Consider the following 23,268-nt stretch of genomic DNA (forward strand, 5'->3'; position numbering starts at 1 on the left):
TTGAACCAGCATTTATTTACAATAATGAGCCAGCAGTCCATCTATCGATAGTAGATAGCTATTTTTCCGATACTCTAAGAGTTTCGTCAATAAGATTGTTAGCAGAGAGCACATGTATCTATATCAAGATCTTACCCTACTAAATGCATCCAGAGTGTCTGCTTCGGCCTGAAAGGAAAGAATGTTCTTGAGAAAAAGCACTCCAACACTACCGCATGGAAATAAACTCACCAAACGGATATATCAACCATGCTCTACAGCCTGGAAATGGATGGCTTCCTGTCATATGTAAGTGTGCCCCTACCTCTCGGCATCATGCGGCAGAGGCTGATATTGAGCCTATTAGAATTCATGTTTCAATTCGCAAAAGGAATGAACGGCGTTTTGATGCCGAGTTTCAGCTTTCAATGTATTAAAGCCACAATATTGGACGGCCTGTCCTTAGCGCGAACTGATAGCATTTCAATAGTCTGGATCAGAGCCGACATATCCGGTTCAACTCGAGACCTATCCTACCTTTGAGACTTACAATCCTTTGACTACAAAATGCTATTTAATAGTTAGGTATTGCTTTAAAAACTGGTAAGAGTGCGAGTTGTGTCCCGCCAGATATACATAAATAAAAGCATGTTGCTAGAATACTGGTTAATATAGAAATGTAGTTATTAGTTGATGACCGGTATGTGAGAATAGCAAGAAAACGATGTGATGGTTGTTTTTGCAAAGGCTACAATGTCTACCACCACCGTCCTAGCTGAACAGCAAGTCAGAGGCCATTTTCAACGCCATCTTTTCAAGGGTCCAAGGCGAGACCCCAGCTCAGTCATGAGATAAGGCTAGACTGAGGTAGAAGGAGGGAAATATATATGGGAATGTTATTCTCGTTCTGTTATGTTTGCTCTGCTGTATCGGTCTAAGCAAATATTCTCTTTCTGTAACGACGGCACATCATGATCATTACTTCGATAACCACTGCTGAAGTCCGAGTGGTTCTTCGTGTATACTTCCTCGTTGTCCTTGCCCTGACAGGCTTCTTTGTGCGTAGGGTACTCCATGGACGCAACAAGCTTCGTATATTGGGCGGAGATAGCATCCTGGCCACGCGGGCTCTCAACTCTCTTGATGGGCTGGACCTTCTACTTGCTCCCCTGAAACTCCGAGCTCTTCCTAGCGGCGCATTTGGCTTCTCCTTCTTACTCTTCTTGTTTGTCTTGGGTAAAGCTGCCGATCTTCTTACGTCCTACCTCGTTGTCAACCACTTGATCCAATCGCGCTGCTCGTTCGGACAGGGCCTTGTCTTTGACGATGGTACCAAACTTCCCATGCCGCCATTCAACGGACGGCCGTTCCAAGTTGTGCAAAATGCACAGCTTCTGGCTGTCAATAATTCATGTCCTTATGGTATCTACAAGAAGCTAAATACCGACTCAAGCTTCTGTCCAGAGAAGAGAGACATTCTCGGATCATGGAACTGCAACATCGTCAACGACCAGACACCGCAGAGTTGGCCATCCGGAACAAACTCCTCGGATATTGCCGAAGAAATGAATCAGAAAGGACTGATATATAACAATGGATACGTTGAGCAAACCCAGTGGTCCTCCGGATTCGTTAATCATCTCGTTATCTGGAGCACGTCTGCATCTCTCGACAGCGACGGGTCATTATGGTCTGTTAAAGCAGCCGTCGAAACAACGTACAAGTCAGAGGATGATATCCAACTCACTCCACTAACTTGCTCCGTCTCAGCATCAGGTGCAGAGCGAACCATCAAAGACATGGCATCTGGAACGGCTCTGAAAGAATGGGTCCCAACTTTCCAGGGTTTGATGTACAATGGTTTCAACACCTCCGCCATTCAGGACGTACAAGATGCACTGGCAATACTATTGAATACCATGACTATGATATCCGGTGGAAACAACTATCTTCTCGCTGAGCCAGAAGCAGGCCAAGATAAGACCCAGGGATGTCTTGCAAGAGCGGCGTACGTCCCGACAGTTATGGTGGTCATCTTCCTCGTGGTGGCAGGTCTTGGTATTACGGCATTTGTTGCATGGTGCATAACCTCTCTCCGTCTATTCCGATCCCCATCTGAGTTGGAGGCTCTCCCTCTGAGCGCTGAAGAGTGGGCAGCCTTTGCAGCGAGAGAATACCTCAGTACTGCGAACAACAATCAAGACGTTGTCGTGGCACCAGTGGAGACATCTGAGCTGAAGAGCTTCAGAGTCGGATTCTCTCAACCTAATATTGGAAGAATAGGCATGTACCAGAGAAGGCAAGGGAATCTGTTGAATCAATGAAGTTCTTCGAAGCAATGAATTAGCTATATGTTATTATGTTTACTTCTTCGTGTTTGTATGACACTGACGAATGCTGGATGTCTATACCCCATGTTAGCTTACACCTCCACCCAACTGCATTTCATAGCAATGGAACCAAACTCCACATCATTATTCCCGCAGACTTGTTGGTTCTCTTACTTCGAATAATTTATAAGCAGATAAAAAAAACTATTTATTTCTGACTTCTTCTGCTACATTGTTGTCTGTCTAAATAATCTCAACAGGCTAACTGGCAGCTCTGACGTCTTAGAATAATCACCACGACCTAGCTCAACACAATGGCTCCCACACTACTATGGATTGGACTCGGGAATATGGGGAGGGTAAGACTCATCTTGCTGTTTTACAAGACGAACAAATGAAAACTGAATGGTAACAGGGAATGAGCAAGAATATCGTTGAGAAGGGCAACTTGGATGGTCCCCTTCTCTTGCACAACCGTTCATCTCAGAGGGCCACTGACTTCAGTGCCAAGTTTCCGGCCGGTAAGACTGAAGTCGTTGGGTCTCTTGCCGACGGCGTCTCGAGAGCCGACGTCATCTTCTCCTGCATTGCCAACGATGAAGCCGTTCAAGAAACCTTCAAGGCGATGCTTGAGGGAAACGTCAAGGGCAAGCTATTCATCGAGAGCTCAACCATCCACCCAGACACCACCGAGGCTATTGCAAAGGATGTTGTAGCCAAAGGAGCCGAGTTCGTCGCTGCTCCTGTATTCGGTGCTCCTCAAATGGCTGAGGCTGGTCAGCTCGTCGGTGTTCTTGCTGGACCTGCTGCCAGCGTTGCAAGGGCAAAGCCGTGGTTCAAGGGCGTAACTTCCAGCAAGGAGATTGATCTCTCGGATAAGCCTTACAGCAAAGCTTTGACTCTGAAGGTCCTTGGAAACACATTCATCCTGAACATGGCCGAGCAGCTCGCTGAGGCGCACGTTGTGGCCGAAAAGACAGGTCTGGGCACTGAAGCCATCCACCAGATTGTCGACTCGATCTTTGGTGGGCCTTACACTGCTTATAGCCAGCGTATGCTCACGGGCGACTACTATAACCGTGATGAACCTCTTTTTGCAGTTGAGCTCGCGAGAAAGGATGCTCGACATGCTATGAGCTTGGCTGAATCTGTTGGTGTGAGACTTCGAAATGTTGAGGCTGCTGATGCGCATTTGGCAATGGCTTATGAGCATGCGGGCTCATCGGCAGACATGGCTGGAATCTACGGAGCTATTCGAAAGGAATCTGGTCTCAAGTACGAGAACGATGCTTAGACGTTTGTATTTGTGTGAGAAGCTGTGGGAATACCTATTACCTATAAGAAAACATTGCAAATACAAACACTCTCAACTATTTGTTTAAGCACGCTTGGTAACAAGATCTATATATCGACTTGATGCTATTTACTCAAGTAGGTATATTTATTAAGTAAGGCATTATTAGATTTCAAAGCGGATCTCGAATGTGTCGAGGTGTAGGGTAGCTAGCTTGGCGTCTCCGCTGACTCAGCCTGAACCTCGCTATTGAGTGATGCAACCAATCCAGCTACAAGCTCTCAATCATCGAATACACCAACCGCCAAACAAGCTCCTGTATCCCGACCTCGACCGAACCTCATTAATCGCACGCTTTGTCCGATCGATATTCTCCTGCCGGCAGGACCAGACTCGAAGCACAACCTCAATCATGGCTCAAGGGTACGCAGCGACGCATTCCCTCCCCTGTAAACGACGCGTGTAAGGTCTAACCAAAGCGCAGATACGCCGTCTTCATCGGCCTCGTTGTCATCGCCGCCCTGTGTGTGGCATCATGGTTCCTGGCTCCCAAGGGCGAAAACCAAGTGTCGGTCTACCCATCCCGTCGATGCGATTCATCGCAGGCCGCTTGCGACAACACAGCTGACCCTTTCTCCTTACAGACTCTGGCGATCCTCTGCTATTCTGGCCATCGTGAGCTGCTACCTTATGTGGGCGATTACGTTCCTCGCTCAACTTCACCCTCTTATTGCGCCGAGAAAAAGCGGTATCCGAGAAGAGCACCTCCACTAGACATCCATCTATAATACACGCCAAGGAAGAGCTGGAAAGATGACGAGGGCTGTTGTGATGGTACGGTTGTAATTTTACATTGTTGGACTTTTGACACTTGAACTGGTATTGTTTTTTTATTACATATGGAGTTGGAACGCCTGTTATACCAAGCCAAAGACGCACTTTGCAGACCATCATTTTGCTTCGGACAATTCCCATGTGATTACTTGGCTTCGGTGGTAAAAGTCTATCCGACAGCAAGACGGCCTGCCCATTCCTTCGCATACATCAATAACGCCCATAGAGCTTTGCCGTCTGCTGCCACGCCACTTTCACCTATCGAGTCAACGTCGGCAAGGCCAGCAGCGAGCAGGACAGCCCGGCCGACCAACCAGCGTGAAGCTGCCCCTGCGATAGCGAGTAGACATGCTATGACATAGTTGCAATCAAGAAGAATGCGTAGTGCCTCGACATTGTTGGCCACGACGGCCCAGCCAAGTGATCGAGCTGAGGCGGGAACATCATAATCCCAGATCACCATCAAGATGGGAAATAGCTTCGTGGAGGATGATACCAGGAGAGCTGTAGACACTGAATTGGGCCTCGTGTATCGAGGAAGGATGCCCAGAAGGTTGAGGGGAGAGAAAGCGGAGGACGTGAGGAAGCGTATGCTCACATGGAAAGCTGCTGTTGAGAGTGCGCAAAAGATGACTTGGGCAAGAGTTAATTTATGATCAGAGCTTTCTTGGGAGTCATCTTACGGAAGAAGAGGTATTGAAAGACAATCGGCTGTTGTGAAAGTTTACCCAAGTTGCTTGCTCCTGGGATGGCATCAGGCACCATCTGCTTCTCCAATCGTGCCCATGTCAAGTACACATCAAAGAGAAGAAGAAGAGTGCCTAGACGGATAACAGAAGGCTAAGAAGTCATCGGTAAGGTGCATATGCCGTAATCTTTATTCATCACTTACATCTAAGCGATCATCGTCTCGCATCAAGGTATTGTATAGTAAATGTCGATAGACCTGCACCTGTTAGTACATGAGAAATCAAAACACGCAGTGAAGGCTCACCTGAGGTTTGATCAGGACTAAATCGATAAAAAGTACGACAAAGTCATGTTCGACATACTTGTCGCAGAAGCGGCCACAGTTGCGGCACACAGTGAGTCGGATATTGTGTCCGCTGGCCTTGTCCCCTGCGCCAGAATATGCAGTCCAGAGCGTCTTGACGGGATGTCTGCATTCAATGCAGATTGGCATATTGCCGCGTTACCAGATCGCTTATAAGGAATGTGAATTGATCAGTGATTTGACTGTGTGTCGTTTGGCTAACACCATATCATGGCCGGTTATGAATAGCGAGTCGTGGTGTTTAAAGTACCACGAGCCACGAAATTGACAGGTACTCGGGAATGACGTGGAGATAAAGGCGCTAGGACAAATGCCACCCCCCTGACTCGACATTCATGAAATTGAAAATCATTGAATACTATCCACCAACCAAGTAGGTAGCCACTGATTGCTCGAGTCACTTATCAATAACTGACATTCTATTTCTGAATTGTGCAATGTTATTGCTATGATTGATCATGAGTGAGATCAACCTAAGTATATCTAGATGTATATGATATGTGCAGTCCCAAAACCCATTATAGTTTTAGAAACACCCCAAGTTCTTCAAATTTGTTATAACGTATGCAGTACCGAGTATCCTGAAGAATTGCGAATGCCTTCCAACGCCTCGCAGCTTAAGACTAGCTCCAACATGCAGTCCTCCAACAAACAACGCCTGCTTGTCTCTGCCCAAGCATTTCTACATGATTCTCAGCGATGGATCCATTGAGTTCAAGCTCTGTGGCCTCTCAATCGTCTTTATCGCCCTTTGCCACCATTCGTCCTCGAGCACCCCCCTCGCCTTCACTTCGGCTACTGCTCTTAATCTGTAGCGACTCCATAAGGCTGATCGGTGGTGCCCCTGAAGGACGTCCATCATCACTGCCGGTATCTGTTAATTCTATTAGATCGCCGTTTCGTTCGGGTCTGCTGCCTTCAGGCATTCCTCGTATCCTATCCAGTTGCGAACTTGGCTTGCGTGACAGGGCACCCCTAAGCCACGTCTCTACAGCCGCAGCCGCTTTGTCCAGTCCATTGCCCTGCTGTGTCGAGCCGATTTCTTGGCCCTCCCCTGATGGGTTCTCAACTATGCTCGATGATTCTCCTGATTTGAATCCAAAATGCGCCGTTTCTGAGCCCATAACAGACATGGAGGGTATCCCCTCCAGGGTGAGTCCAGGTAAGTGCTTTTTGGTCCATGTAGTGAGGTAGTCCTTATCTGGACCAGGAGCCCGTGTACTCATGCCCATGGAGCCAACACCACCAGGCCGACGCATCCAGGCCGGCAAGGTTTCACCCCCTTCGCTGATCGCACCTCGTCCCGGACTTGACATAACGGTGCCAGAAAGCTGGGGTCGGTGACCGAGGGAGCTCTGGCGACGAGACGAAGTGCCTGCAGATCCAGGAGGGTTACTGTATAGATCAAGGCTCTGCCGGGGCGTCGAAAATGTCGAAACAGTCCTAATGCTCTTCTTTCGTCGAGGCGGGAAGTAACCCATCGCGTTCCTCGCAACCCGTGCAACCTCGACTGGTTGAGGAATTGAGTCAATTTTTACCCAACGTACATGTGTCCACGGTTTGTCTTCTTCAGAAGGTTGTGTCGCTGACGGCGTTCCATTAATTGGTCGGCTGAAGAAGTCATCATGAACGGCCGATGAGTTCTCTTCCACCGCAGGTGTTGGCGCAAGTAAGTCGACACTATGGGCGTTGTGCCACGAGGGTGGATCGCATGGCCGTCCTCTCACATCGCAGGCATCAACGGGAATTGTCAGCCATTTGCGCACCTGGATGCTATCTCGTGTCCAGAGTCCATTGGCCTTCCTGAAAGCATCCTCTCGACACTGGTATTTCAAGATTATGCCTGCATATGTATCACTGGGTTCAACCTTGTGAATGTAGACCAGGTATTCTTGAGTCTGGGGTTGTTCGGGAGTCGATTCGTCGGAATTACGGCGTTTATGATTCCCACTGACATCCAGTCCACCATTGACACCATCATGGCTCTCCAGCACCATGGCCCTTCTCGCAGCCTTCAGAGCTGTTTCCCGCTCTGCCAGCGAGCCAGCGCCCACATCATTCAGGTTGGGTTCCTGGGGAGGAGCTGGGCCCCAAGCACCACCTGTCTTCTTCATACTACCACTGCCAGAGAAGTCCCTGCCCCAGGTCCCAGGTCGAGAGCCCGCTCGATTGTGGGACCGAGACCTCCTAGCTGCGCCATTGTCACCTGATAGGAGAGAGGAGGTGAAGCCCTGGATCGAAGCCCAGCTTTGTGTTAGCGAATCGTTGAAGAAGTTGCTCAGATTCGCTGCGCTATTGGTGCGATGAGGGGCACTACCTCGTTCTGAGGATAGAGGACTCGCGGAGCGGCTGTTGGCAGGGCTGAAAGCTGTCAAAAGGCCGTAGCTCCGCGCAGGAGATGGAGAAGCAGCGGTGTCGTGGACATTGAGGTTGCGGCCGCGGCGGGAGCGGCTGGCTTCCCGGGAGGTCGCAGTGTCACTGTCGTCGTCGAGGGCGCTAGCAAGACGCCGGTTTCGTGGGCGAATAGAGGTAGAATCCGATGTGTTGGCGGGTGCCAGGGCTGATGAGGACCGATGCGGCGAGGGCCGCGCAGAGCGTCTCGGTTCGGTCATGATAGTCGCCAACTCGGCGACGATAGATGCTCTCGGATTGTGCTGTGCAGGTGCAGCTTTTGCATCAGTGCGCGGCACTTATGGCACAGCTACCAGAGTCGTATTCGCAATCATTCAGTCGAAAGCGGGCGACGTATCAAGGAGATGCTGAGGGTCGAGGAGGCGAGATAACGAGGCGGAGATGGATAACTAAGGTAAATGGAGGGTCCTTCCAGGGATCCCCGACTGCTAGCGGAGACGATGAGTAAGATCGAACGGAGCCAATTCTCTTGGTGTTTAAATAATGAATGTATTCATGCTCTGCTTTCTGGCGATCGTCAGGGAGAATGTATCTCAGCGGTCGTGGTATGGATTATGCTTCGTCGTGGGATATGATTGAGGTGGTCGTTCTAACTCAGGACAAGGTTGCTGGCTCCTGGCCTACCGAAGCCTACATGGACAGGTAACTTGTTAAGGTGTAGCTAATGCTAGATAGGGAGTACCTTAAGTAATGGGGCCAAGGTGGCACTCAATTATAGCCCGAGTACCATGAAGGCCAGACCTTCACGGGCTTTGCACGGCCTGGACCGAGTGATGCAAGCGGCATTGACTCGATCAATTCCAGTTCCAGCTCGTCATTCCAATCATTCCAATACAAGCTTTTTCACTGACTGGTTTTCATTTTGGGACTTGTTGGTCAAGACGACATGTTGTGCCCCAGTCAGATAAATTTTATCATGACCATGCATAACCAAAGAACCCTTCCAATTAACGAGTAATATACTCGCTTTAGCTGGGCAGCTGGGGCATTGTATTATCGATTTTGGGGGCCGCGTGGAGGATGAATTCCTCGACCCACGTCCACCTTTTTGCGCTCAAGATTGACTGAGGTATCTTGCCTAGCGTCACGGATCACAATAAACCCCACTAACCAAGGTGACTTTGGCCCCTGAGAACTGTCCCAAGTCCCTGAAAACCCTTCCAGAAGACGTCCACAGGCTGAGACCGGACCCTCCAGAAATGACTACATCATCATTGACCACACCATGAGTATTGAGGGAGAAGGTACCTACGATTTGCGCAAGCAATGAACTAGATGGTTATAAGTAGTTCTTTTTAATACGAACTGTTAAAAATGTAGCACCTCTGACAATAATATTCCTCCATCATTGCTGCTTCTATCTTCGTTCTCCCGAAAGCATACCACATCCAGTTAACATGTCGTAATGCCGTTTCAATAGAATCTTGCCTGGTATGAGATGGCCCTATGTCTCCGCAAACATGCCTGGTTTATATGGCCTCCAATTTCTACTGATGATATTCTGTGCACCATATAGTTATTATGGTGCCTGGCATCTCCTATTGTCTTCGACGAACAGGGTCCAATTATTCGTCATGCTTTGTCTCAGCGGCGCCATGACAAAACCCGTTCCCTGGCTCCAAATCGCAAACTTTATCAGAGACCGTGTTTAAGACATGCCCTGTTGCTCAACCACCTAGACAAACCGCGAAGTGCGAGGAATGGCCATCATGTGGTCATCGGCCCAGCTTTTCTCGAAGACATGAGTTTGTTTACTGCTCATTTTCATCCAGAGCGACTGCAACATCGGTGACGGCCACCTTAAGTCGATCTGTCCCATTATTCACTTTTCAACCGAGGGGCATGTCAAGGTTAATATGATTAGGGTCGGTCCCGTTGATGCCAAAGAATTGGAACCTGAGACATCATTAGCCGTTGCGATATAAACGCAGTACCTCATGAGACTTACCAGTCTTCGACATTTAGTGTTGTTGGCACCGCTTGGCCTGGTCCCGAGGCAGTGCTCCAACTGTCTGGGCTCTGTCCTTCTGGCAAGTTTGGATCCATGTTCGGCTGCCACATATTCGAATGTCCCTGAAAACCTTGGGGCATCATCCCATTCCCTCGTTGTTGATACTGCCCTGCTTGTGGGTTATGCATCCCGCCTTGTCCGTTATTCGGAGGTACTGAGCCCATTGCATTGTGGTCGAGATTGGAGTGTGTTTGTGTTGGTGACAGGTTAGGGAAAGCTGGCATGGCAGCACTATCCGGGAATAACTGGTCAGGCTGGAAGTTTTCCCAAAGGGACTGTGATAAGTTTGGAGAATTCCTCGTGACAAGATAGAGGTCAGGAGGTGTTGGTGGTACGGAGAATGATGGGTTGAAAGGTGTTGCTGGCCGAGTTTGCGGGCGCGAGTTCGTTCCTCCCATGAACGTATCTGCTGCACTCTGTCGCGCGTTTGGTGATGTGACTGGTGGCGGTTGCATCGTGCTTCCCGATTCAACTTTAACAGCACTTGGAGTCTGAGGGCGCGACCTCTCATACGATTCTTGAGGCTGAGGAGTAGTGGTGCCGAAGTCGATGGCCATATCGTCGTACTTCCGCTTCGGCGCCTCGGCCTGTCGATTCTGTTGCTGTTCAAGATGCGAGAGACTTTGGCGCAAGTTCCGGTGTCGCTTACCCTCAGCCCTTTGTAGTCGCTCTTCCAATACCTTATTACCCATGATGGACTCGAAGAGAGCATAAACCATCTTGCCAACAAGCCAAACTCGTGATATCTCCTTCATGGCCGACATGCAGCTGCGCAGTCTATCCTGTGTCACTTGCTGGATCGATGGCACTGGAGACTTCATCTGATAGACGTGCATGATGAGGGCAGAGAACAGACTATACACAACAAAGGCTGGACAGTATCGCAACTGGTCATGTGCGGCGAGGTTTTCCACGATCGATGTGATCATAGCCGCCGCCTGAAAAGCGATATTGCGAGAGGGGTAAGGCGAAGGGTCAGGTAATCGTGATGAGCCACCTGGTGGCATATGGGCTCGATGGAGAAGACATAGCGTCGTATAATAATTCGAGTGTAATAACGCGGACCAAAAATGATGACGAGGCATCTCCCAATAGACGATTTTTGGGCAATTTTGTAGCCAGTCAGCTAAAGCCATGTCGCTGTGTGTGAGGTCGATAGCATTTCGTTGTCTTCCTTTCGATGCCACGGAATACTGTTGTGATAGGACCAGACCCATGATTTCGCACAATTTGACGTATTCGAGAAAAAACTGCACGTGGATGGGATCAGGAGGATACTCGCTTGCTCGATCAACCTCATCCTCAATAAAGTCGTCTTCAGTCAACATCTCCACATCTGCATCGTCAAGATTGATGTGAACCGGGCGACCCAGAGCAACTGCGACTGAGCGATCGCGAGTGAAGAGGGACCACCATATGCGCTTCCACAGCCTTTTGTCTGCCCGGCTCAGTTGCGACTGTTCCACGGATCGATGCATGCCTGAGCCTTGCGCAACAATCGTCGCCACACGACTCCAATAGAAGACATTTTTAGTGACGTCTTCTGGCCCTTCCCAATACCAGCCCATCAAAAGGAGGGATTGAACAATTGTCACACGGTCGTCTTCATAGTTTGCATCGTACAGGGCCTTGGCACGTTTGTAGAAAGTGAGAGCAGCAGGAGTCGTTGAACCGTTGGCATCCATCAGCTGTGGGTTGTTGCAGGCCCGAGTACCCGCCAGAAGTACGGATTGAAGAAGAAGTAACGATGGTGGGTTCTTAGGGTCTCGATACTGTCGCATGAAGCGGGTGCGATTGATGACGGGTACGATGGGATGTACCCATTTGAAGTAAGCATCGATGAGCTCGTCGCATAGTGATCGTGGAGGCAGTAGAAACGCCCCTCTTTGATGCAGGATGTCGATTTCGACGTTGTCAAGTTCAGTAAGTCGAGCTCGAGAGCCGCGGACGTTCTCAGGCAGTGGATAGTGCACAACATCTGCTGAGCCTTGACGATCATGGACAAGTAGAGTCAGATTGGAGGACTCGCCAAGGTATGCAACCCGCCCAGCTTCGGTAATGGGAGCGCGTGTAAACTTGGGTTTCATTACAAGGTCAAGATAGGTCCCACTGTCGACCTCTTCTTTGCGTGCTTGAGCTTCCGTCCAGTTGGTGGGAGGTGTGCCATTGTTGGAATGATATACCGAAGGAGCTCGCGGGGTGAGTGATGAAGTGCTCGAGGGGGCCACAGGGCGCGGTGAAGGGTCTTCGTTTGCATCGCCGCGATCGCTACATATCAAGAAGCCTCTGGTCAGCGCTGAGGATCGAGTAGAAATTGGGGGCGTATTCTCATACCTATCGGAGTCTTTATTGGTTTGGCTGCCAGAGCCCTGTGTCTTTTTGCGCTTCGGATTCGGGATACGACACTCGATCTGGAAGGCAACGCAATTGGTGCAGGGCACACCAAGGCTTGCGGCGTCGCATCGAACCTGCAGAATATGATGGTTAATATTGCTGTTGGTGGTGAAGTCGAGAACCAATTGGGTCGCTCTGGACTCCTATAGGCGAATGTTTGCATTTACCTTTCTGGCATGACAAGTCTGTGGAAGCGTTGATTAGCATCATGGTCTAAACTGTTTTCCCAAGAAGAAGATCAGCTGTACAGCTGTCGCGGATGTCGTGATAAAGAATCATGATGAAGTGGGCTGGAGCGCGCCAATGCCTCGGCTCATGTTGAGGGGGGCAGGCTCTCATGGGTGTCTAGGTTCGGCAGAAGACTTAAAAGGTGCTTACCTCGCATGCACGCGATGCTCGCTGTCTTTTAAAAGGACGAGTTTAGTACTTGCAACACCATATCAAGTATAGAACGGCGACTCACCTTCGAAAACTCACTCCGCCAGCGGAAGTCGATGTTGAGGTGCTTGGAGCGGGCAGAGCTGGTGCCGACAACTGCGACTCTGGCTGCTGCTGCTGCTGCTGTGGTTGCGCCTGCGGCGTGCCGCTGCCTGACGACATGTCCACGTCCATGGAATCGGAAATGTCGGGGGCGAGGAATTGAAGCGGAAGCGGAAGCGATCGAGAAACGTCAAAGTCGGTTTCGAAGAGGGGGACAGGACGGGATGGTCGAGTTGAGAAGGCAGTTAAGGTAGGAAGGTAACGTTAAGGCAAAGCAGAGCAAGGCAAGCCAGGTTCCATGCGATGGACTTGCGCGCGGCCAGGGCAGGCAGACAAAAAGAAGCACTGACACGACACAGACACCACAACAGTACCTCACTGTACTGGACCACTTAGCGGGTTTGGTTTGAGCGAACCACACCAAAACGGCAGGTCTGAAGATCTTTCGATTGGATCTGACGGGACTGGGCTGGGTAAAATGAATGAAACCCTCGGGTACCGAGCCCTTGGCTGATACCTCGACTGCAACCTCGAGTCTTGAAAGCGTTTCGATATTGAACAAAGAAAAGTGTATAGTAGTTAGAGCTCTGTAGGGGGTCGGTTTCTATGACACCGCCCAGCAACAGCAAGACTCCTAATTGTAAGCAGGCGGATCGGTCGGTGGAATGTCTCCGCTGTAGTGGTAATAAGGGACTACCTTAGAGGATACGGAGTTCAGTTATTAGGTAGTTACAGTAGTGGTTAGCTTGACAGCTACCAACAATGGAATGGAACCGGCCGAGGTGCGCGTTAGCGGCGGGAGCGGGGATATCCATACGTAAATTAGAGATCTGCCCGGTCTTGAAAGTCGCGATTATGTACGGAGTATGTAGAGATGGGGAAGATGTCTTCCTAAGTAGAAGGGGAGAGCGAGAGGTTTAGAAGGATCAATACTGCAGAGAATGACAAAGCAACTACCTAAGTATCGACCAACTAACCAATAATCAAAACGTATTTGTCTCGGAGCATGTAAGAGAGGAAGGAAAGGACAAAATGGAAAGGAGAGGAATAGCGGGAGTGTCGGGGGTGCGCGGACTCCTCCAGATTCTCAACTGCACTGCAGTTCAAGGGTGGCCCTGTAATGTCGGAGATGGTGGACAACACCTCTCCACTATGGGCCCGTCTTCCGGTGCAAAGAACTCGGCGCTCAGTTCAGTTGAAGAGGGTCCACAGCTGTATGGAACTTGTTCCGCAAACCGTGTCAGTTGCTGATTGATGCCGTATCAAGTGCAATCCCCGAGAGAGAGGGCAAAGTAATACCTAGACACGACGATTTATGAATGTCACAGTACAGCACAAGGCCAGGCAAGATTCAGAGACATCTTCACATCAACCAAGCTGATGAATCTTGCTTGATGTCGTTCATGTGAAAGCCTTGTCATCTCATATCCTTGATATTTAACTACCTTATTAGATCCAGGGGAACATGGTTGGCAATGGAGATCATCTGAGATTGAATCCTTCTCATTAAAACCCAGCCCCCATGATCCATCTCTGGAACACTTATCACCTAGAACTGCGGCGTGAGCGCGTGACCTGTCTCTCGGAGCGCGTGCCTGTGTTCAGAATTCAAGGAGGTGCAGTCTGTAAACGTTTCACTCCTAAAAAGAATTTGTGCATGAAATGAAGTCCCCACGAATTGATCGACAGTTGGACAGTTTGGATCATGATGAGACGGGCTGTCTTGTCGACGTCGTCATGGCTGGTTTATGTGGTTCGTGGCATGTGAACGTTTCGAGGACTCATGGCGGCGGCCCAAGTTCCTAATTAAGTTTGGTCTGGGCAGTTGAAGCAAGTTCACTAGTCGAAACAGAACAAGTCGTGTCAAAACCTGGGGAAGCAACCTTTTGTGAGTCTCTTGTTCGAGCTGAACAGTTGGTCAAAACTGAGTTTCCACGCGAAAGTTCAGTACCTGACGTAAAGTTCAAGGCTGGATAAAGATCTATGCATGCTCTATATTCCCACCATTCAAGGCACTACTTTTATATCTATCGTTCCTCGTTCCCAAAGTCCCATTTTGTTTCACTTAAGCTTTTCACATGAAAATGGTAACTTACTGGTACGCCCATTACGGTGAGGCCCCCGCAAAATCCGACCCACACCTCCGGGCTTCCGAATCTGTCCCCAGATTCTTCTCAGCCGGCCCTTGCAACCTCGTTAATTCGTTGTGATCGCGATGGATGCGCAGCTAAACAGAATACATGTTGCCAAGAATCCTTAGACGCAACCCTTTCATGACCCTGTCACCCTGGAATCCGGCCATCTTCCGGTAGGCTTTCCCTTCAGCCCTATACAGCTTGAGGCTGTGCCCCTGTTGACTGTCACATGGGTTCATGCTCGTATTCTATTCAACCCTGATGTCACTTCGCCAAGGGAATATTAGATTTGCTGGTGACTTGAAACTGTCAAGAGATTATTGTACATTGGACTGCCCTTTGCAGGAAGTATTTACTGCCCATGGCTACGCTGCAAGTGTCCTTGACGGAACCTTGCCGTTTGTCTTGGGCTTCATGCCATTCGCGGCAACCGGTTCTTCATGTTCGACTTCAATGCCGGCGATGAATGCTGCACTCACCAGCTCGAGTGCCGCGACAAATACACACAAGAAACTGGCGATGGCAAAATGTGTGATCGTTGAACCAATTTCCAGCCATGAACCCTCATCTTTGACAACCCAGAAAAAGTAGAGTGTCAAAACATCACTGACTGTGAGGACGACCATGAACAGTGCAGATGGTGCAACACCTAATCTCTTATTCAGAACTCCCAAGTTCGCTGAGATCAGGAAAAATGGAATAATGATCTTGAGAATCAGCAATGCACCCTGCGAGAAAGGATCAAACACTGGGATAAGCCTTGATACACTTTCCAAGCTAAACGATGAGATGGAAGCGATATTGCCGGTACTGAAGAAGGCTGACTGTAGTAGAACCATGAAGAACAGTGCTATCCGTGCGTCTGAGAGGGTCAATGGCCGAAATGTACCCAATTCACGTTTCTGCTGCTCGGCGACAGCTGTCTCGTTCTGGGCTTTGCCCTTTGAGAATGCATGTACCGCGTACTCGAGGCGCACCCAAGCCAATAGAGTAATGCTGAAGGCCACATAGAATAGGCCTTCGTACGAAATTGTCAAGATGATGAACGTCGGGGCACAGGTTAAGAAGATGATTGCAAGGCGATGCATGTAGTGGCTGTTAGGCTGTAGCCGATATACCAAGGGCATGAGAAGCGACACGACTGTTAATTGTTAGTTACACGTGTCCATGAATCAAATCCGATTGACTCACCCAAGACGACCCAGCCGACTACTTGGTTTCCCCTTGGAAGACCAAGCTTGGCTTGCAGTGAAGTGGCACTGGAGTGCGTGACGAGCATGGCAAGTACGATAAGGCCAATCTGAAAACTGCGTGAGCGGTGCGATTCTAAGATGCTCTCTAATAAATCAAACTTACTTGAGTACCAAGGAGCGTTCTACTTGTATGGAGACGCTTTGATTTGCTTTTGAAGGTGGTGAAATCTGAGAGAATAAAATCTTCGAGAACCAAATATGCGAGACCGATGACAGTCATCAATCCACCGCCAATCAAGCTTTCTAATCAGTGTCTGCAACAATTCACGGGTTGAGGATAAAGCTTACATCAGGGATACATTTTCGACCTTCATCGCCGGTAGAAGGGTGAAAGTACTCATAGCCAAGCAAGAAATGAACCACAACAGGGTCAGGAATACATGGGACTTCAAGAATGAAACGCCCAGCGTCATTGGCCAGAAAGCACCCAAGACAAACAGCCCAGTCAGGACTTCACGATGAATGTATCCAATGGCCTAGGACTGGTAAGCAAAAGTCCGAGTAAACATCAAGAGGACTTACCAGAGATTGAATGATACCGAAATAGAGGACAACGTTGAAAATCAGCGCTGCAACCGCACCACCAGACTTGACATTGCCAAACAGAGCCTGGAAACCTTTGGCAACGCTGGCTCTTCGAGCATACACCTCTTCCCAAAACAAAACAGGGAAAAATGCATACAGATAGTACGCAGGTGGGGATTTAGAGACGACGAAGGATGAGTAAAGAGCGACAAGTACCGAGGAGAAGAACGCCGATCCAAGCAATGTGCGCTGAGGGGGAATGCTCTCCTGGACCACATATAAGGAAAGGACGGTGGTGGTCGCATAGGTCATCCATCCCAAATAGCCAACAGTGATCAAAGCACGTAGGAATAACCAGTCATAAGTCTGAAGGTAGCGAATTCCCTGAAGCCCAATTTCCATCAGAGCGTCTGATTCTTCAATGGCCTCCTCGAATTGACCAGCGTCGATCAAAGAGCGAATGTGAGCAATGCGCTGCTCAGGGCCAAGGTTCTCATTACTGAGAGGTCCGTAAGCCTGATAGCGGAGCTCTACGTTCCTCTTGCTCTCCTCCTTTATACGGTATTGCTCAAGAATGACCTGAGCATTGACCAGGGAAGCTTGTGCCTTTTCTTTTATGTTCGCAGATAGAAAGTTCAAAGGAAGTTGGCCCACACCGTTCGCTGGAAACTCAGCGCCGATGAGATACGACATCAACGCCGCGACATCAGCTTGAGCAACATCATGTCTTCGAACATGGTCCAGATTCCAGTCTGAAGAGTACTCATCATGACCAGGGGCAATACTATCGGGATGCAACGCGGGAGTGGCAACTCCCGAACCCCATGATATGAGAGGAGTTCTGGTATTGTTAGGATGTCCATCGCCATGACTACCCCAGTCTGTCATGCCGTGGTCAGCTGTGAAGACGAACGCAGTCCGGTCATCGGCATAGAAGCCCTCGACGAGTTCGACCATCTCCTTCACACCTTGATCAACTACTTTTATATTGTGCAGGTACTCCTTGGAGTAAGGCCGATAAGAGTGCCCAGTTGTGTCCAGGCCTAGCAGATGGAGGAAGAAAACCACCTTGTCCTCGCGAAGAGCGGTATTGAGGGTCTCGTTCGTCGCTGCTGCGGCGAAGAAGTCCTTGACATGGTCGAACACCCAGTAATCAAGCTCCGTAGCATCTTTGGAGAAATCCTCAAGCTCAGCTCCATATGCAAAGGCATCGACCCTTCCTGGAACAGCCCCATGTTGGAACATTGGCAGAATATCGGGACTTCCCCAACTCCAGGTATGTCGGCTGCGGTTGAAAACACTATCGAAATTGACCGGGTTCATTTTCCATCCTGTCGCAACAGCAGATACATCCTCGTACAAGCCGGCAATGAGGGCCACGTGGCCGGGTCGGGATTCCGTTGGCACACGAGTATGTGATACGCCAAAGGTTCCATGCTCAAGCACTCGGGAGCGAAGGTAAGGAGCTAGCGGACGAGGGACGAGGTCGTCATCGGACTCGGGGTATGGTTCGGGGTGGGCTTGAAATGCTTTGTCGGCTCGCAAACCGTCACCTAGAGTGCAGCGACTTAGTCACACTGGCCAAATCATGCGTTCTAGGTCAACTTACCAACAAATAGTACAAGGCGATCCGCAGGGGCCTTTGGAGAATCGTCTGTACGCTCAACATTGAACAATCGCATGCCTGAGACAATCGGGCTGACAAAGTAAATGTCGAAGATGGAAAAGATATAGACCAAATGGAAAGCGACCGCAATGGCCATGAAGCCAATGCGGCTGAAACCAGCCATGGCAACGCAATTGATATGCTCCGGCGTGTAGTTGCAAGTGTAGACAGTTCGAATGATCGACGATGGGTTGGTTGGTGTAAGTCAGGGGGTGGAAGATGATGCTATATCAAAATCTAATGGTACCACATAAGTCGAAAGTGCCTTAAATGAGAGGACAAGAAAAATAGAAGCAACAAATATCAAGAGAAACAAGAGGCAGTGAACAAGTTCTCCTTGATCTCGTCAAACAAAGATGTAATGAGAGACAGTCTCCATTGAGCTGAGTTGCAGGTGGAGGTCAAGACAATATATTAAACCGTGGCCAGAATTGGAATGACGCTGACGAGGGACGCGTCTATCCGGCAAATTAGTGCAAGACCCCATCTGCAGGGGAAATACACTAATGGCCCTGCGCTACAACCCCTCCACTGCTGGGTGCTGACTTGGCCCTGGATGGTCCTTCAGCCTCTACACGTGGTTGGCTGCATTAAAGTCTCATTGGATCCAAGCCTCCCGTCCCGTCAATGTAAAATCGAGCCCTGGTATCAAATCAGATCAGCCAAAGGGCGGGAACTTTAAAAGACTAATAGGCTCAAGCGATCATAAGGGAAATGGTCCTGGAAATGTCAGCCATTCCATGATCACTAGTCCATGACCTAGCTCACGCACCTTGACGGATATCGGAAGTTTGCAACCTTGATAAACGAACGGTGTTAAGAAACTGATTACCAACAAGGTTCTCATTGACACCCATACAGTAACCAGATCCTCTTTCTAGAATCATTACTAATCTATCCTCATTGAGTGCTTGCTTGTACACGCATAACGCTGAAATAAGTCTTGGGTATCACTAACAACAGACACATCCTACCGCAACAACGAAAATTAACATATTCTACTGTCTGGACAGGTCTTCTGCCAAAGATTTGCTGACCCTCAAGTAGAATTTTGGCGCTTGAGACCGCGGGAAGACAATTTCCTCCGTGAGATAGTCTGGAAGCATTTCCATCAGCTCGACATCACGCCCAGCGTCGAGCTGTGGTTGGTATGTGAATTGCACATCCTCAATATTGTCTGAAGTATCGTCGTTGTCTACTGTGAGTTTGAAATGAAGGGCTGGCTATAGTCAGTATACATATGGAGCGAGACCATCGATCATTAAACTTACTGCCATTGCGCCCAGTCTGTATGCAATCGAAGGTATCTCCTATGTCTTCTTGCTTTACACCACGCATGATCAAACCTGTCATATCTGCGTACAGGTTTTCCTTGGCTTGTGCAATGGCTTGTGCAGCATGAGCAGCCTCCGCCTGTGCTGTGCGATTGGCCGGCCCCGAGGCTTTGATAGCGCTTCCTGGAACTCTGTTATTGGCATTTCCTGACCTCACAGCGGCCAGTTTGGTTGAAAGAGTTTTGATTTCTGCCTCGGCTTCGGATAAAGAGTTGTTCAGGCTCTCAATGTTGCCCTCCAGATTCTCAGCCTTGACCTCGCTGGCTTCCAGTTGCTTTCGAAGCTCTTCACCCTCCTTCGCCAGGGCAGTCTGTGCAGCAAGCTCAGCCTTAAGCTCAGATATAAGCTGCGTAGCAGCTGTGGAAGTCAGTACAATGCGCAACGCAGAGGAGTTCATGCAATGAGACGTACCCGCTGTTCGCTCTTCAGCTTGTTTCTTAAGTCGATCGAAATTCCGCTCAGCTTCTCGAACACCAACCTCACGTAGATCCCGATGGCGCATCTCGAGAGCCTCGTACTTCTTAGTGAGTTCCCCTAGCCTTCTCCGCAATGCGACGTCACTGGTATCATAGCTGGACCATGACTCTAAGGGCTCAGTCGTTCCCACAACAGAGTCGCGATCTTCATCTTCTTCCGGTACGGCATCAAGTTCCATCACGTCTTCTGCTTGCGTTTCCGGAATCTCCTCAAAGGGTGTGGTTGGTTGTCGCGGGGGTCGACCACGTCGCTTGACAGCACTTTCCGGAGCAAGTATCGAGGTGTCGCCGTTCAGTTTCTTGGGGCGCCCCCGCAACCCCTTTTTCGTCTCAGTCGCAGGAACACTTGCAGGAACTCCAATATCTTCAAATGTGACCGTTTCATCTGGGGCCAGTTGTTTGGTCTTGCGCCCCCCCTTCGTGGCACCACCATTGATTTTGCTCGTAGTAGCGGGTTGCGCTATTGCTTCAGGTAAAGGTGCGAGCTTATCGGCGCTGTTTCGACGCGTCGTTCGAGGTGCTGTTTTAGTGACCTTGCTGGCCGTTCCTGGTGGCCGACCGCGGGGCTTCTTCGTTGTGCTCATGGTCCGCACGGCTGCTTGAAGCTCAGATTGGTCGAACATGTCTAGATCGGGTTCTGAATCTGAAGCCAAGAGTCCAGCAAGGCCTGCTGCAGGCTTTGCGCGCGCGCGTGGTGGCATGGTCACTTGTGTCGACGATCGTGGATGAATGTGTCGCAAAAGCACGCGCAAGAGAAGCAGGTGCAAAAGAAAAATACCAGAGAAATAGGGACAGCTGAAGGATTGAAATTGAAGAATGCGCGACTATAATTGCACGGATATCAATGACAATTATTGCAAGTGATGGGCGGGGATAGTAATGCTGGAGGGGATAAATCCACATCAAAGTTTGGATCTTACTTGGGATCCTCATCGAGGTACCCATCCATGTAAACAAATGGGCTCAGAGACATCCATGAATCTATGGCCCGTGCTTTCAAACTGACACTAGCCGCCACTTACCGCTAACAACGGGATGTCGGGCGGGCATGTGCCAGCGCATTAGGTTCCTGCCGAAACGCGCATATTGATTGATCTTCCATTTTATTCTTCAAACACCCAATTTCAGTCTTCAACCTTTAGACTTGTCAACGCCTTTCCAGGTGACGCCGGCAAAGGCAAATCTTTGTTGAACTGGAAAAACTACCACCAATTCCGACTTGATTATCGTGTGGCAGTCATCGCCCTCTTGCCACCTACTCTCCTTGCTATCTCATGCCATCCGAGTCAGCCCCTTGGCTGCGCTGGGTCCTCGGCATGGGGGAACGACGTAAGCTCGGCGATGTCGCCATGGACATATTGCTCTTTGCGGGCATGGTAAGTGCAATATTTCGAAATCCGCTGTTGGATGCGAGGGCATTGTGCTCACAGCAGTCTGTTAGATGACGGCTGGCCTATATGTGGCTCGAAATTTCCTCAACCCTATCTTGAGCAACATTGCCGACCCCGATAAAGAAAAACATGAACAAGCAAGACGCCAAGCCAAAGCGCACCTTGAGCGGTTAAACCGACACAAGAAAGACGGACTTGATTATGGAGATGATAGCGATTCGAGAACGGGGCCACGACCGGAGGATCTGGTCTTGAATGAATACGAGAACTTGGTTGCACTTGAGATGGTCCCTCCTGAGGACATATCTGTTGGGTTTGACGGTGAGTGAACTTGCAGGTTGAGGCCTTTATGCCTTTCCCCATGATTCGCTAACAATTGCAGACATCGGTGGTCTGGATACGATTATCGAAGAACTGAAAGAGTCGATCATATACCCTTTGACGATGCCTCACCTTTACTCCCACGCCGCGCCTCTACTCTCTGCTCCCTCTGGTGTTCTTCTATACGGTCCTCCGGGTTGTGGAAAGACAATGCTCGCTAAGGCTGTTGCCCATGAGAGTGGTGCTTCTTTCATCAACTTGCATATCTCGACTTTAACGGAGAAATGGTATGGAGACTCGAACAAGATTGTCCGTGCCGTTTTCTCCTTGGCCCGAAAAATGCAGCCTGCTATTATTTTTATTGACGAAATCGACGCTGTCCTTGGTACTCGTAGAAGTGGCGAGCATGAGGCCAGTGGCATGGTCAAGGCCGAGTAATTCTACAACAATCACCTCTATCTATCTAATTGACACTAACAAAACGTAGGTTCATGACTCTATGGGATGGTTTGACGTCCTCGAATTCCTCAGGGATGCCTGCTCGAATCATGGTTCTTGGTGCGACCAACCGTATCAATGATATTGACGAGGCCATCCTTCGCCGTATGCCAAAGAAATTTCCTGTCACGCTGCCAGGAACAGAGCAGCGACGTCGAATTTTACAGCTCATATTGCAAGATACCAAGACAGATCCTGAGTATTTCAACCTCGATTACGTTGCAAGGATTACTGCTGGGCTCTCTGGTAGTGACATCAAGGAGGCCTGCCGAGATGCAGCAATGGTGCCCGTACGAGAATACATGCGGCAGCATCGTGAGAGTGGGCACGCCATGTCATCCGTGGATCCCAGGCAATTCCGTGGCATTAGATCAGATGACTTCCTCGGCCGCGAAGGAGGACAGATCAAACTGCAACCAAAGCGACGGTCGAGCGGTGTTGAGGAGCTGATTGCGGAGGAGCAGGACTAGCATGATGATTAGCAAACGATCCAGGCCAGCAACGGCCGATAATGTTGAATAGAAACACTCAACCCTGGCCAGCACCTCACCAGTCATTGCCCAATCAGCAGCATCACGATGTCTGCTTCAGGCTTACCATCGACTATACTGTACCACTCGCACTGTCCTTCTTTCCCCCACAAACTGAAATTGTCCGCCAGGGCTGAAGATACGACCACGGTGCTCAAGTCGGGGCCCGGTTCCGTCCTCCGGGGTTCCCGTACAGTGCAGTTCACTAACCAGGGACGCACAGCACGCGATGGGCCATGATAGTGTCTGATCACGTCATTTGGGATACCCCACTATGGGTTTCTGGGGATTTGATAGCAATATACCTTGTCCTGAGCACCGGCAGCCGGCATTCCGCAGGTATCTCAGCAT

At 49.7% G+C, this 23,268-nt stretch overlaps 10 protein-coding genes across 15 annotated transcripts; 5 read left to right on the forward strand and 5 right to left on the reverse strand.

The window, feature by feature from the left end:
• Window positions 1-950: 950 nt before the first annotated feature.
• FOXG_04191 (uncharacterized protein) lies at window positions 951-2,310 on the forward strand (the record flags this gene model as incomplete). The annotated part of the gene is made up of 1 exon (XM_018382120.1): window positions 951-2,310. The coding sequence occupies one exon, from the start codon at window positions 951-953 to the stop codon at window positions 2,301-2,303; it is 1,353 nt and encodes a 450-aa protein (XP_018238776.1). The 3' UTR covers window positions 2,304-2,310.
• A 128-nt stretch (window positions 2,311-2,438) lies between these two features.
• On the forward strand, window positions 2,439-3,708 carry FOXG_04192 (uncharacterized protein). The gene is made up of 2 exons (XM_018382121.1): window positions 2,439-2,668; window positions 2,725-3,708. The coding sequence occupies exons 1-2, from the start codon at window positions 2,624-2,626 to the stop codon at window positions 3,601-3,603; spliced, it is 924 nt and encodes a 307-aa protein (XP_018238777.1). The 5' UTR covers window positions 2,439-2,623; the 3' UTR covers window positions 3,604-3,708.
• Window positions 3,709-3,856: 148 nt separating this feature from the next.
• On the forward strand, window positions 3,857-5,233 carry FOXG_04193 (V-type H+-transporting ATPase subunit H). Its single transcript, XM_018382122.1, has 3 exons — window positions 3,857-4,026; window positions 4,088-4,171; window positions 4,248-5,233. The coding sequence occupies exons 1-3, from the start codon at window positions 3,860-3,862 to the stop codon at window positions 4,375-4,377; spliced, it is 381 nt and encodes a 126-aa protein (XP_018238778.1). The 5' UTR covers window positions 3,857-3,859; the 3' UTR covers window positions 4,378-5,233.
• FOXG_04194 (uncharacterized protein) lies at window positions 4,206-5,741 on the reverse strand. Its single transcript, XM_018382123.1, has 4 exons — window positions 5,432-5,741; window positions 5,330-5,383; window positions 5,121-5,277; window positions 4,206-5,070 (listed from the first exon to the last, which is right to left on the reverse strand). Exons 1-4 carry the CDS (start codon window positions 5,618-5,620, stop codon window positions 4,607-4,609), a joined length of 864 nt encoding a protein of 287 aa, XP_018238779.1. The 5' UTR covers window positions 5,621-5,741; the 3' UTR covers window positions 4,206-4,606.
• Window positions 5,742-5,870: 129 nt separating this feature from the next.
• Window positions 5,871-8,854, reverse strand: FOXG_04195 (uncharacterized protein). The gene has a single exon (XM_018382124.1). It carries the CDS (start codon window positions 8,101-8,103, stop codon window positions 6,223-6,225), a length of 1,881 nt encoding a protein of 626 aa, XP_018238780.1. The 5' UTR covers window positions 8,104-8,854; the 3' UTR covers window positions 5,871-6,222.
• Window positions 8,430-8,549, forward strand: FOXG_18768 (uncharacterized protein; the record flags this gene model as incomplete). Its single annotated transcript, XM_018398907.1, has 1 exon — window positions 8,430-8,549. The coding sequence occupies one exon, from the start codon at window positions 8,430-8,432 to the stop codon at window positions 8,547-8,549; it is 120 nt and encodes a 39-aa protein (XP_018238781.1).
• Window positions 8,855-9,139: 285 nt separating the features above from the next.
• On the reverse strand, window positions 9,140-14,044 carry FOXG_04196 (cutinase transcription factor 1 alpha). Of its 3 annotated transcripts, XM_018382125.1 has the most exons (6): window positions 12,772-14,044; window positions 12,687-12,711; window positions 12,476-12,493; window positions 12,249-12,382; window positions 9,852-12,182; window positions 9,140-9,799 (listed from the first exon to the last, which is right to left on the reverse strand). In XM_018382125.1, exons 1-6 carry the CDS (start codon window positions 12,918-12,920, stop codon window positions 9,733-9,735), a joined length of 2,724 nt encoding a protein of 907 aa, XP_018238782.1. In that variant the 5' UTR covers window positions 12,921-14,044; the 3' UTR covers window positions 9,140-9,732. The 3 variants fall into 3 exon arrangements, with proteins under 3 accessions (XP_018238782.1, XP_018238783.1, XP_018238784.1); XM_018382126.1 differs by lacking the exons at window positions 12,687-12,711; window positions 12,772-14,044 and having other exon boundaries at window positions 12,476-12,588; XM_018382127.1 differs by lacking the exons at window positions 12,476-12,493; window positions 12,687-12,711; window positions 12,772-14,044 and having other exon boundaries at window positions 12,249-12,427.
• A 714-nt stretch (window positions 14,045-14,758) lies between these two features.
• FOXG_04197 (GPI ethanolamine phosphate transferase 1) lies at window positions 14,759-18,857 on the reverse strand. 2 transcript variants are annotated; one of them, XM_018382128.1, is made up of 6 exons: window positions 18,311-18,857; window positions 16,699-18,254; window positions 16,465-16,652; window positions 16,280-16,415; window positions 16,115-16,223; window positions 14,759-16,064 (listed from the first exon to the last, which is right to left on the reverse strand). In XM_018382128.1, the coding sequence occupies exons 1-6, from the start codon at window positions 18,489-18,491 to the stop codon at window positions 15,289-15,291; spliced, it is 2,946 nt and encodes a 981-aa protein (XP_018238785.1). In that variant the 5' UTR covers window positions 18,492-18,857; the 3' UTR covers window positions 14,759-15,288. The 2 variants fall into 2 exon arrangements, with proteins under 2 accessions (XP_018238785.1, XP_018238786.1); XM_018382129.1 differs by lacking the exon at window positions 18,311-18,857 and having other exon boundaries at window positions 16,699-18,290.
• A 160-nt stretch (window positions 18,858-19,017) lies between these two features.
• Window positions 19,018-21,104, reverse strand: FOXG_04198 (uncharacterized protein; the record flags this gene model as incomplete). Of its 3 annotated transcripts, XM_018382131.1 has the most annotated exons (4): window positions 19,018-19,087; window positions 19,140-19,586; window positions 19,639-20,058; window positions 20,113-21,104. In XM_018382131.1, the coding sequence occupies 3 exons, from the start codon at window positions 20,876-20,878 to the stop codon at window positions 19,366-19,368; spliced, it is 1,407 nt and encodes a 468-aa protein (XP_018238788.1). In that variant the 3' UTR covers window positions 19,018-19,087; window positions 19,140-19,365. The 3 variants fall into 3 exon arrangements, with proteins under 3 accessions (XP_018238788.1, XP_018238787.1, XP_018238789.1); XM_018382130.1 differs by having other exon boundaries at window positions 19,639-20,878; XM_018382132.1 differs by having other exon boundaries at window positions 19,068-19,087; window positions 19,140-20,058; window positions 20,113-20,878.
• Window positions 21,105-21,257: 153 nt separating this feature from the next.
• On the forward strand, window positions 21,258-23,247 carry FOXG_04199 (adenosinetriphosphatase). Its single transcript, XM_018382133.1, has 4 exons — window positions 21,258-21,553; window positions 21,619-21,889; window positions 21,951-22,323; window positions 22,377-23,247. The coding sequence occupies exons 1-4, from the start codon at window positions 21,452-21,454 to the stop codon at window positions 22,855-22,857; spliced, it is 1,227 nt and encodes a 408-aa protein (XP_018238790.1). The 5' UTR covers window positions 21,258-21,451; the 3' UTR covers window positions 22,858-23,247.
• Window positions 23,248-23,268: the final 21 nt, after the last annotated feature.

This window comes from Fusarium oxysporum, chromosome 4, assembly GCF_000149955.1.
Source record: "Fusarium oxysporum f. sp. lycopersici 4287 chromosome 4, whole genome shotgun sequence".
In the NCBI taxonomy this organism is placed as follows: Eukaryota; Fungi; Ascomycota; class Sordariomycetes; order Hypocreales; family Nectriaceae; genus Fusarium; species Fusarium oxysporum.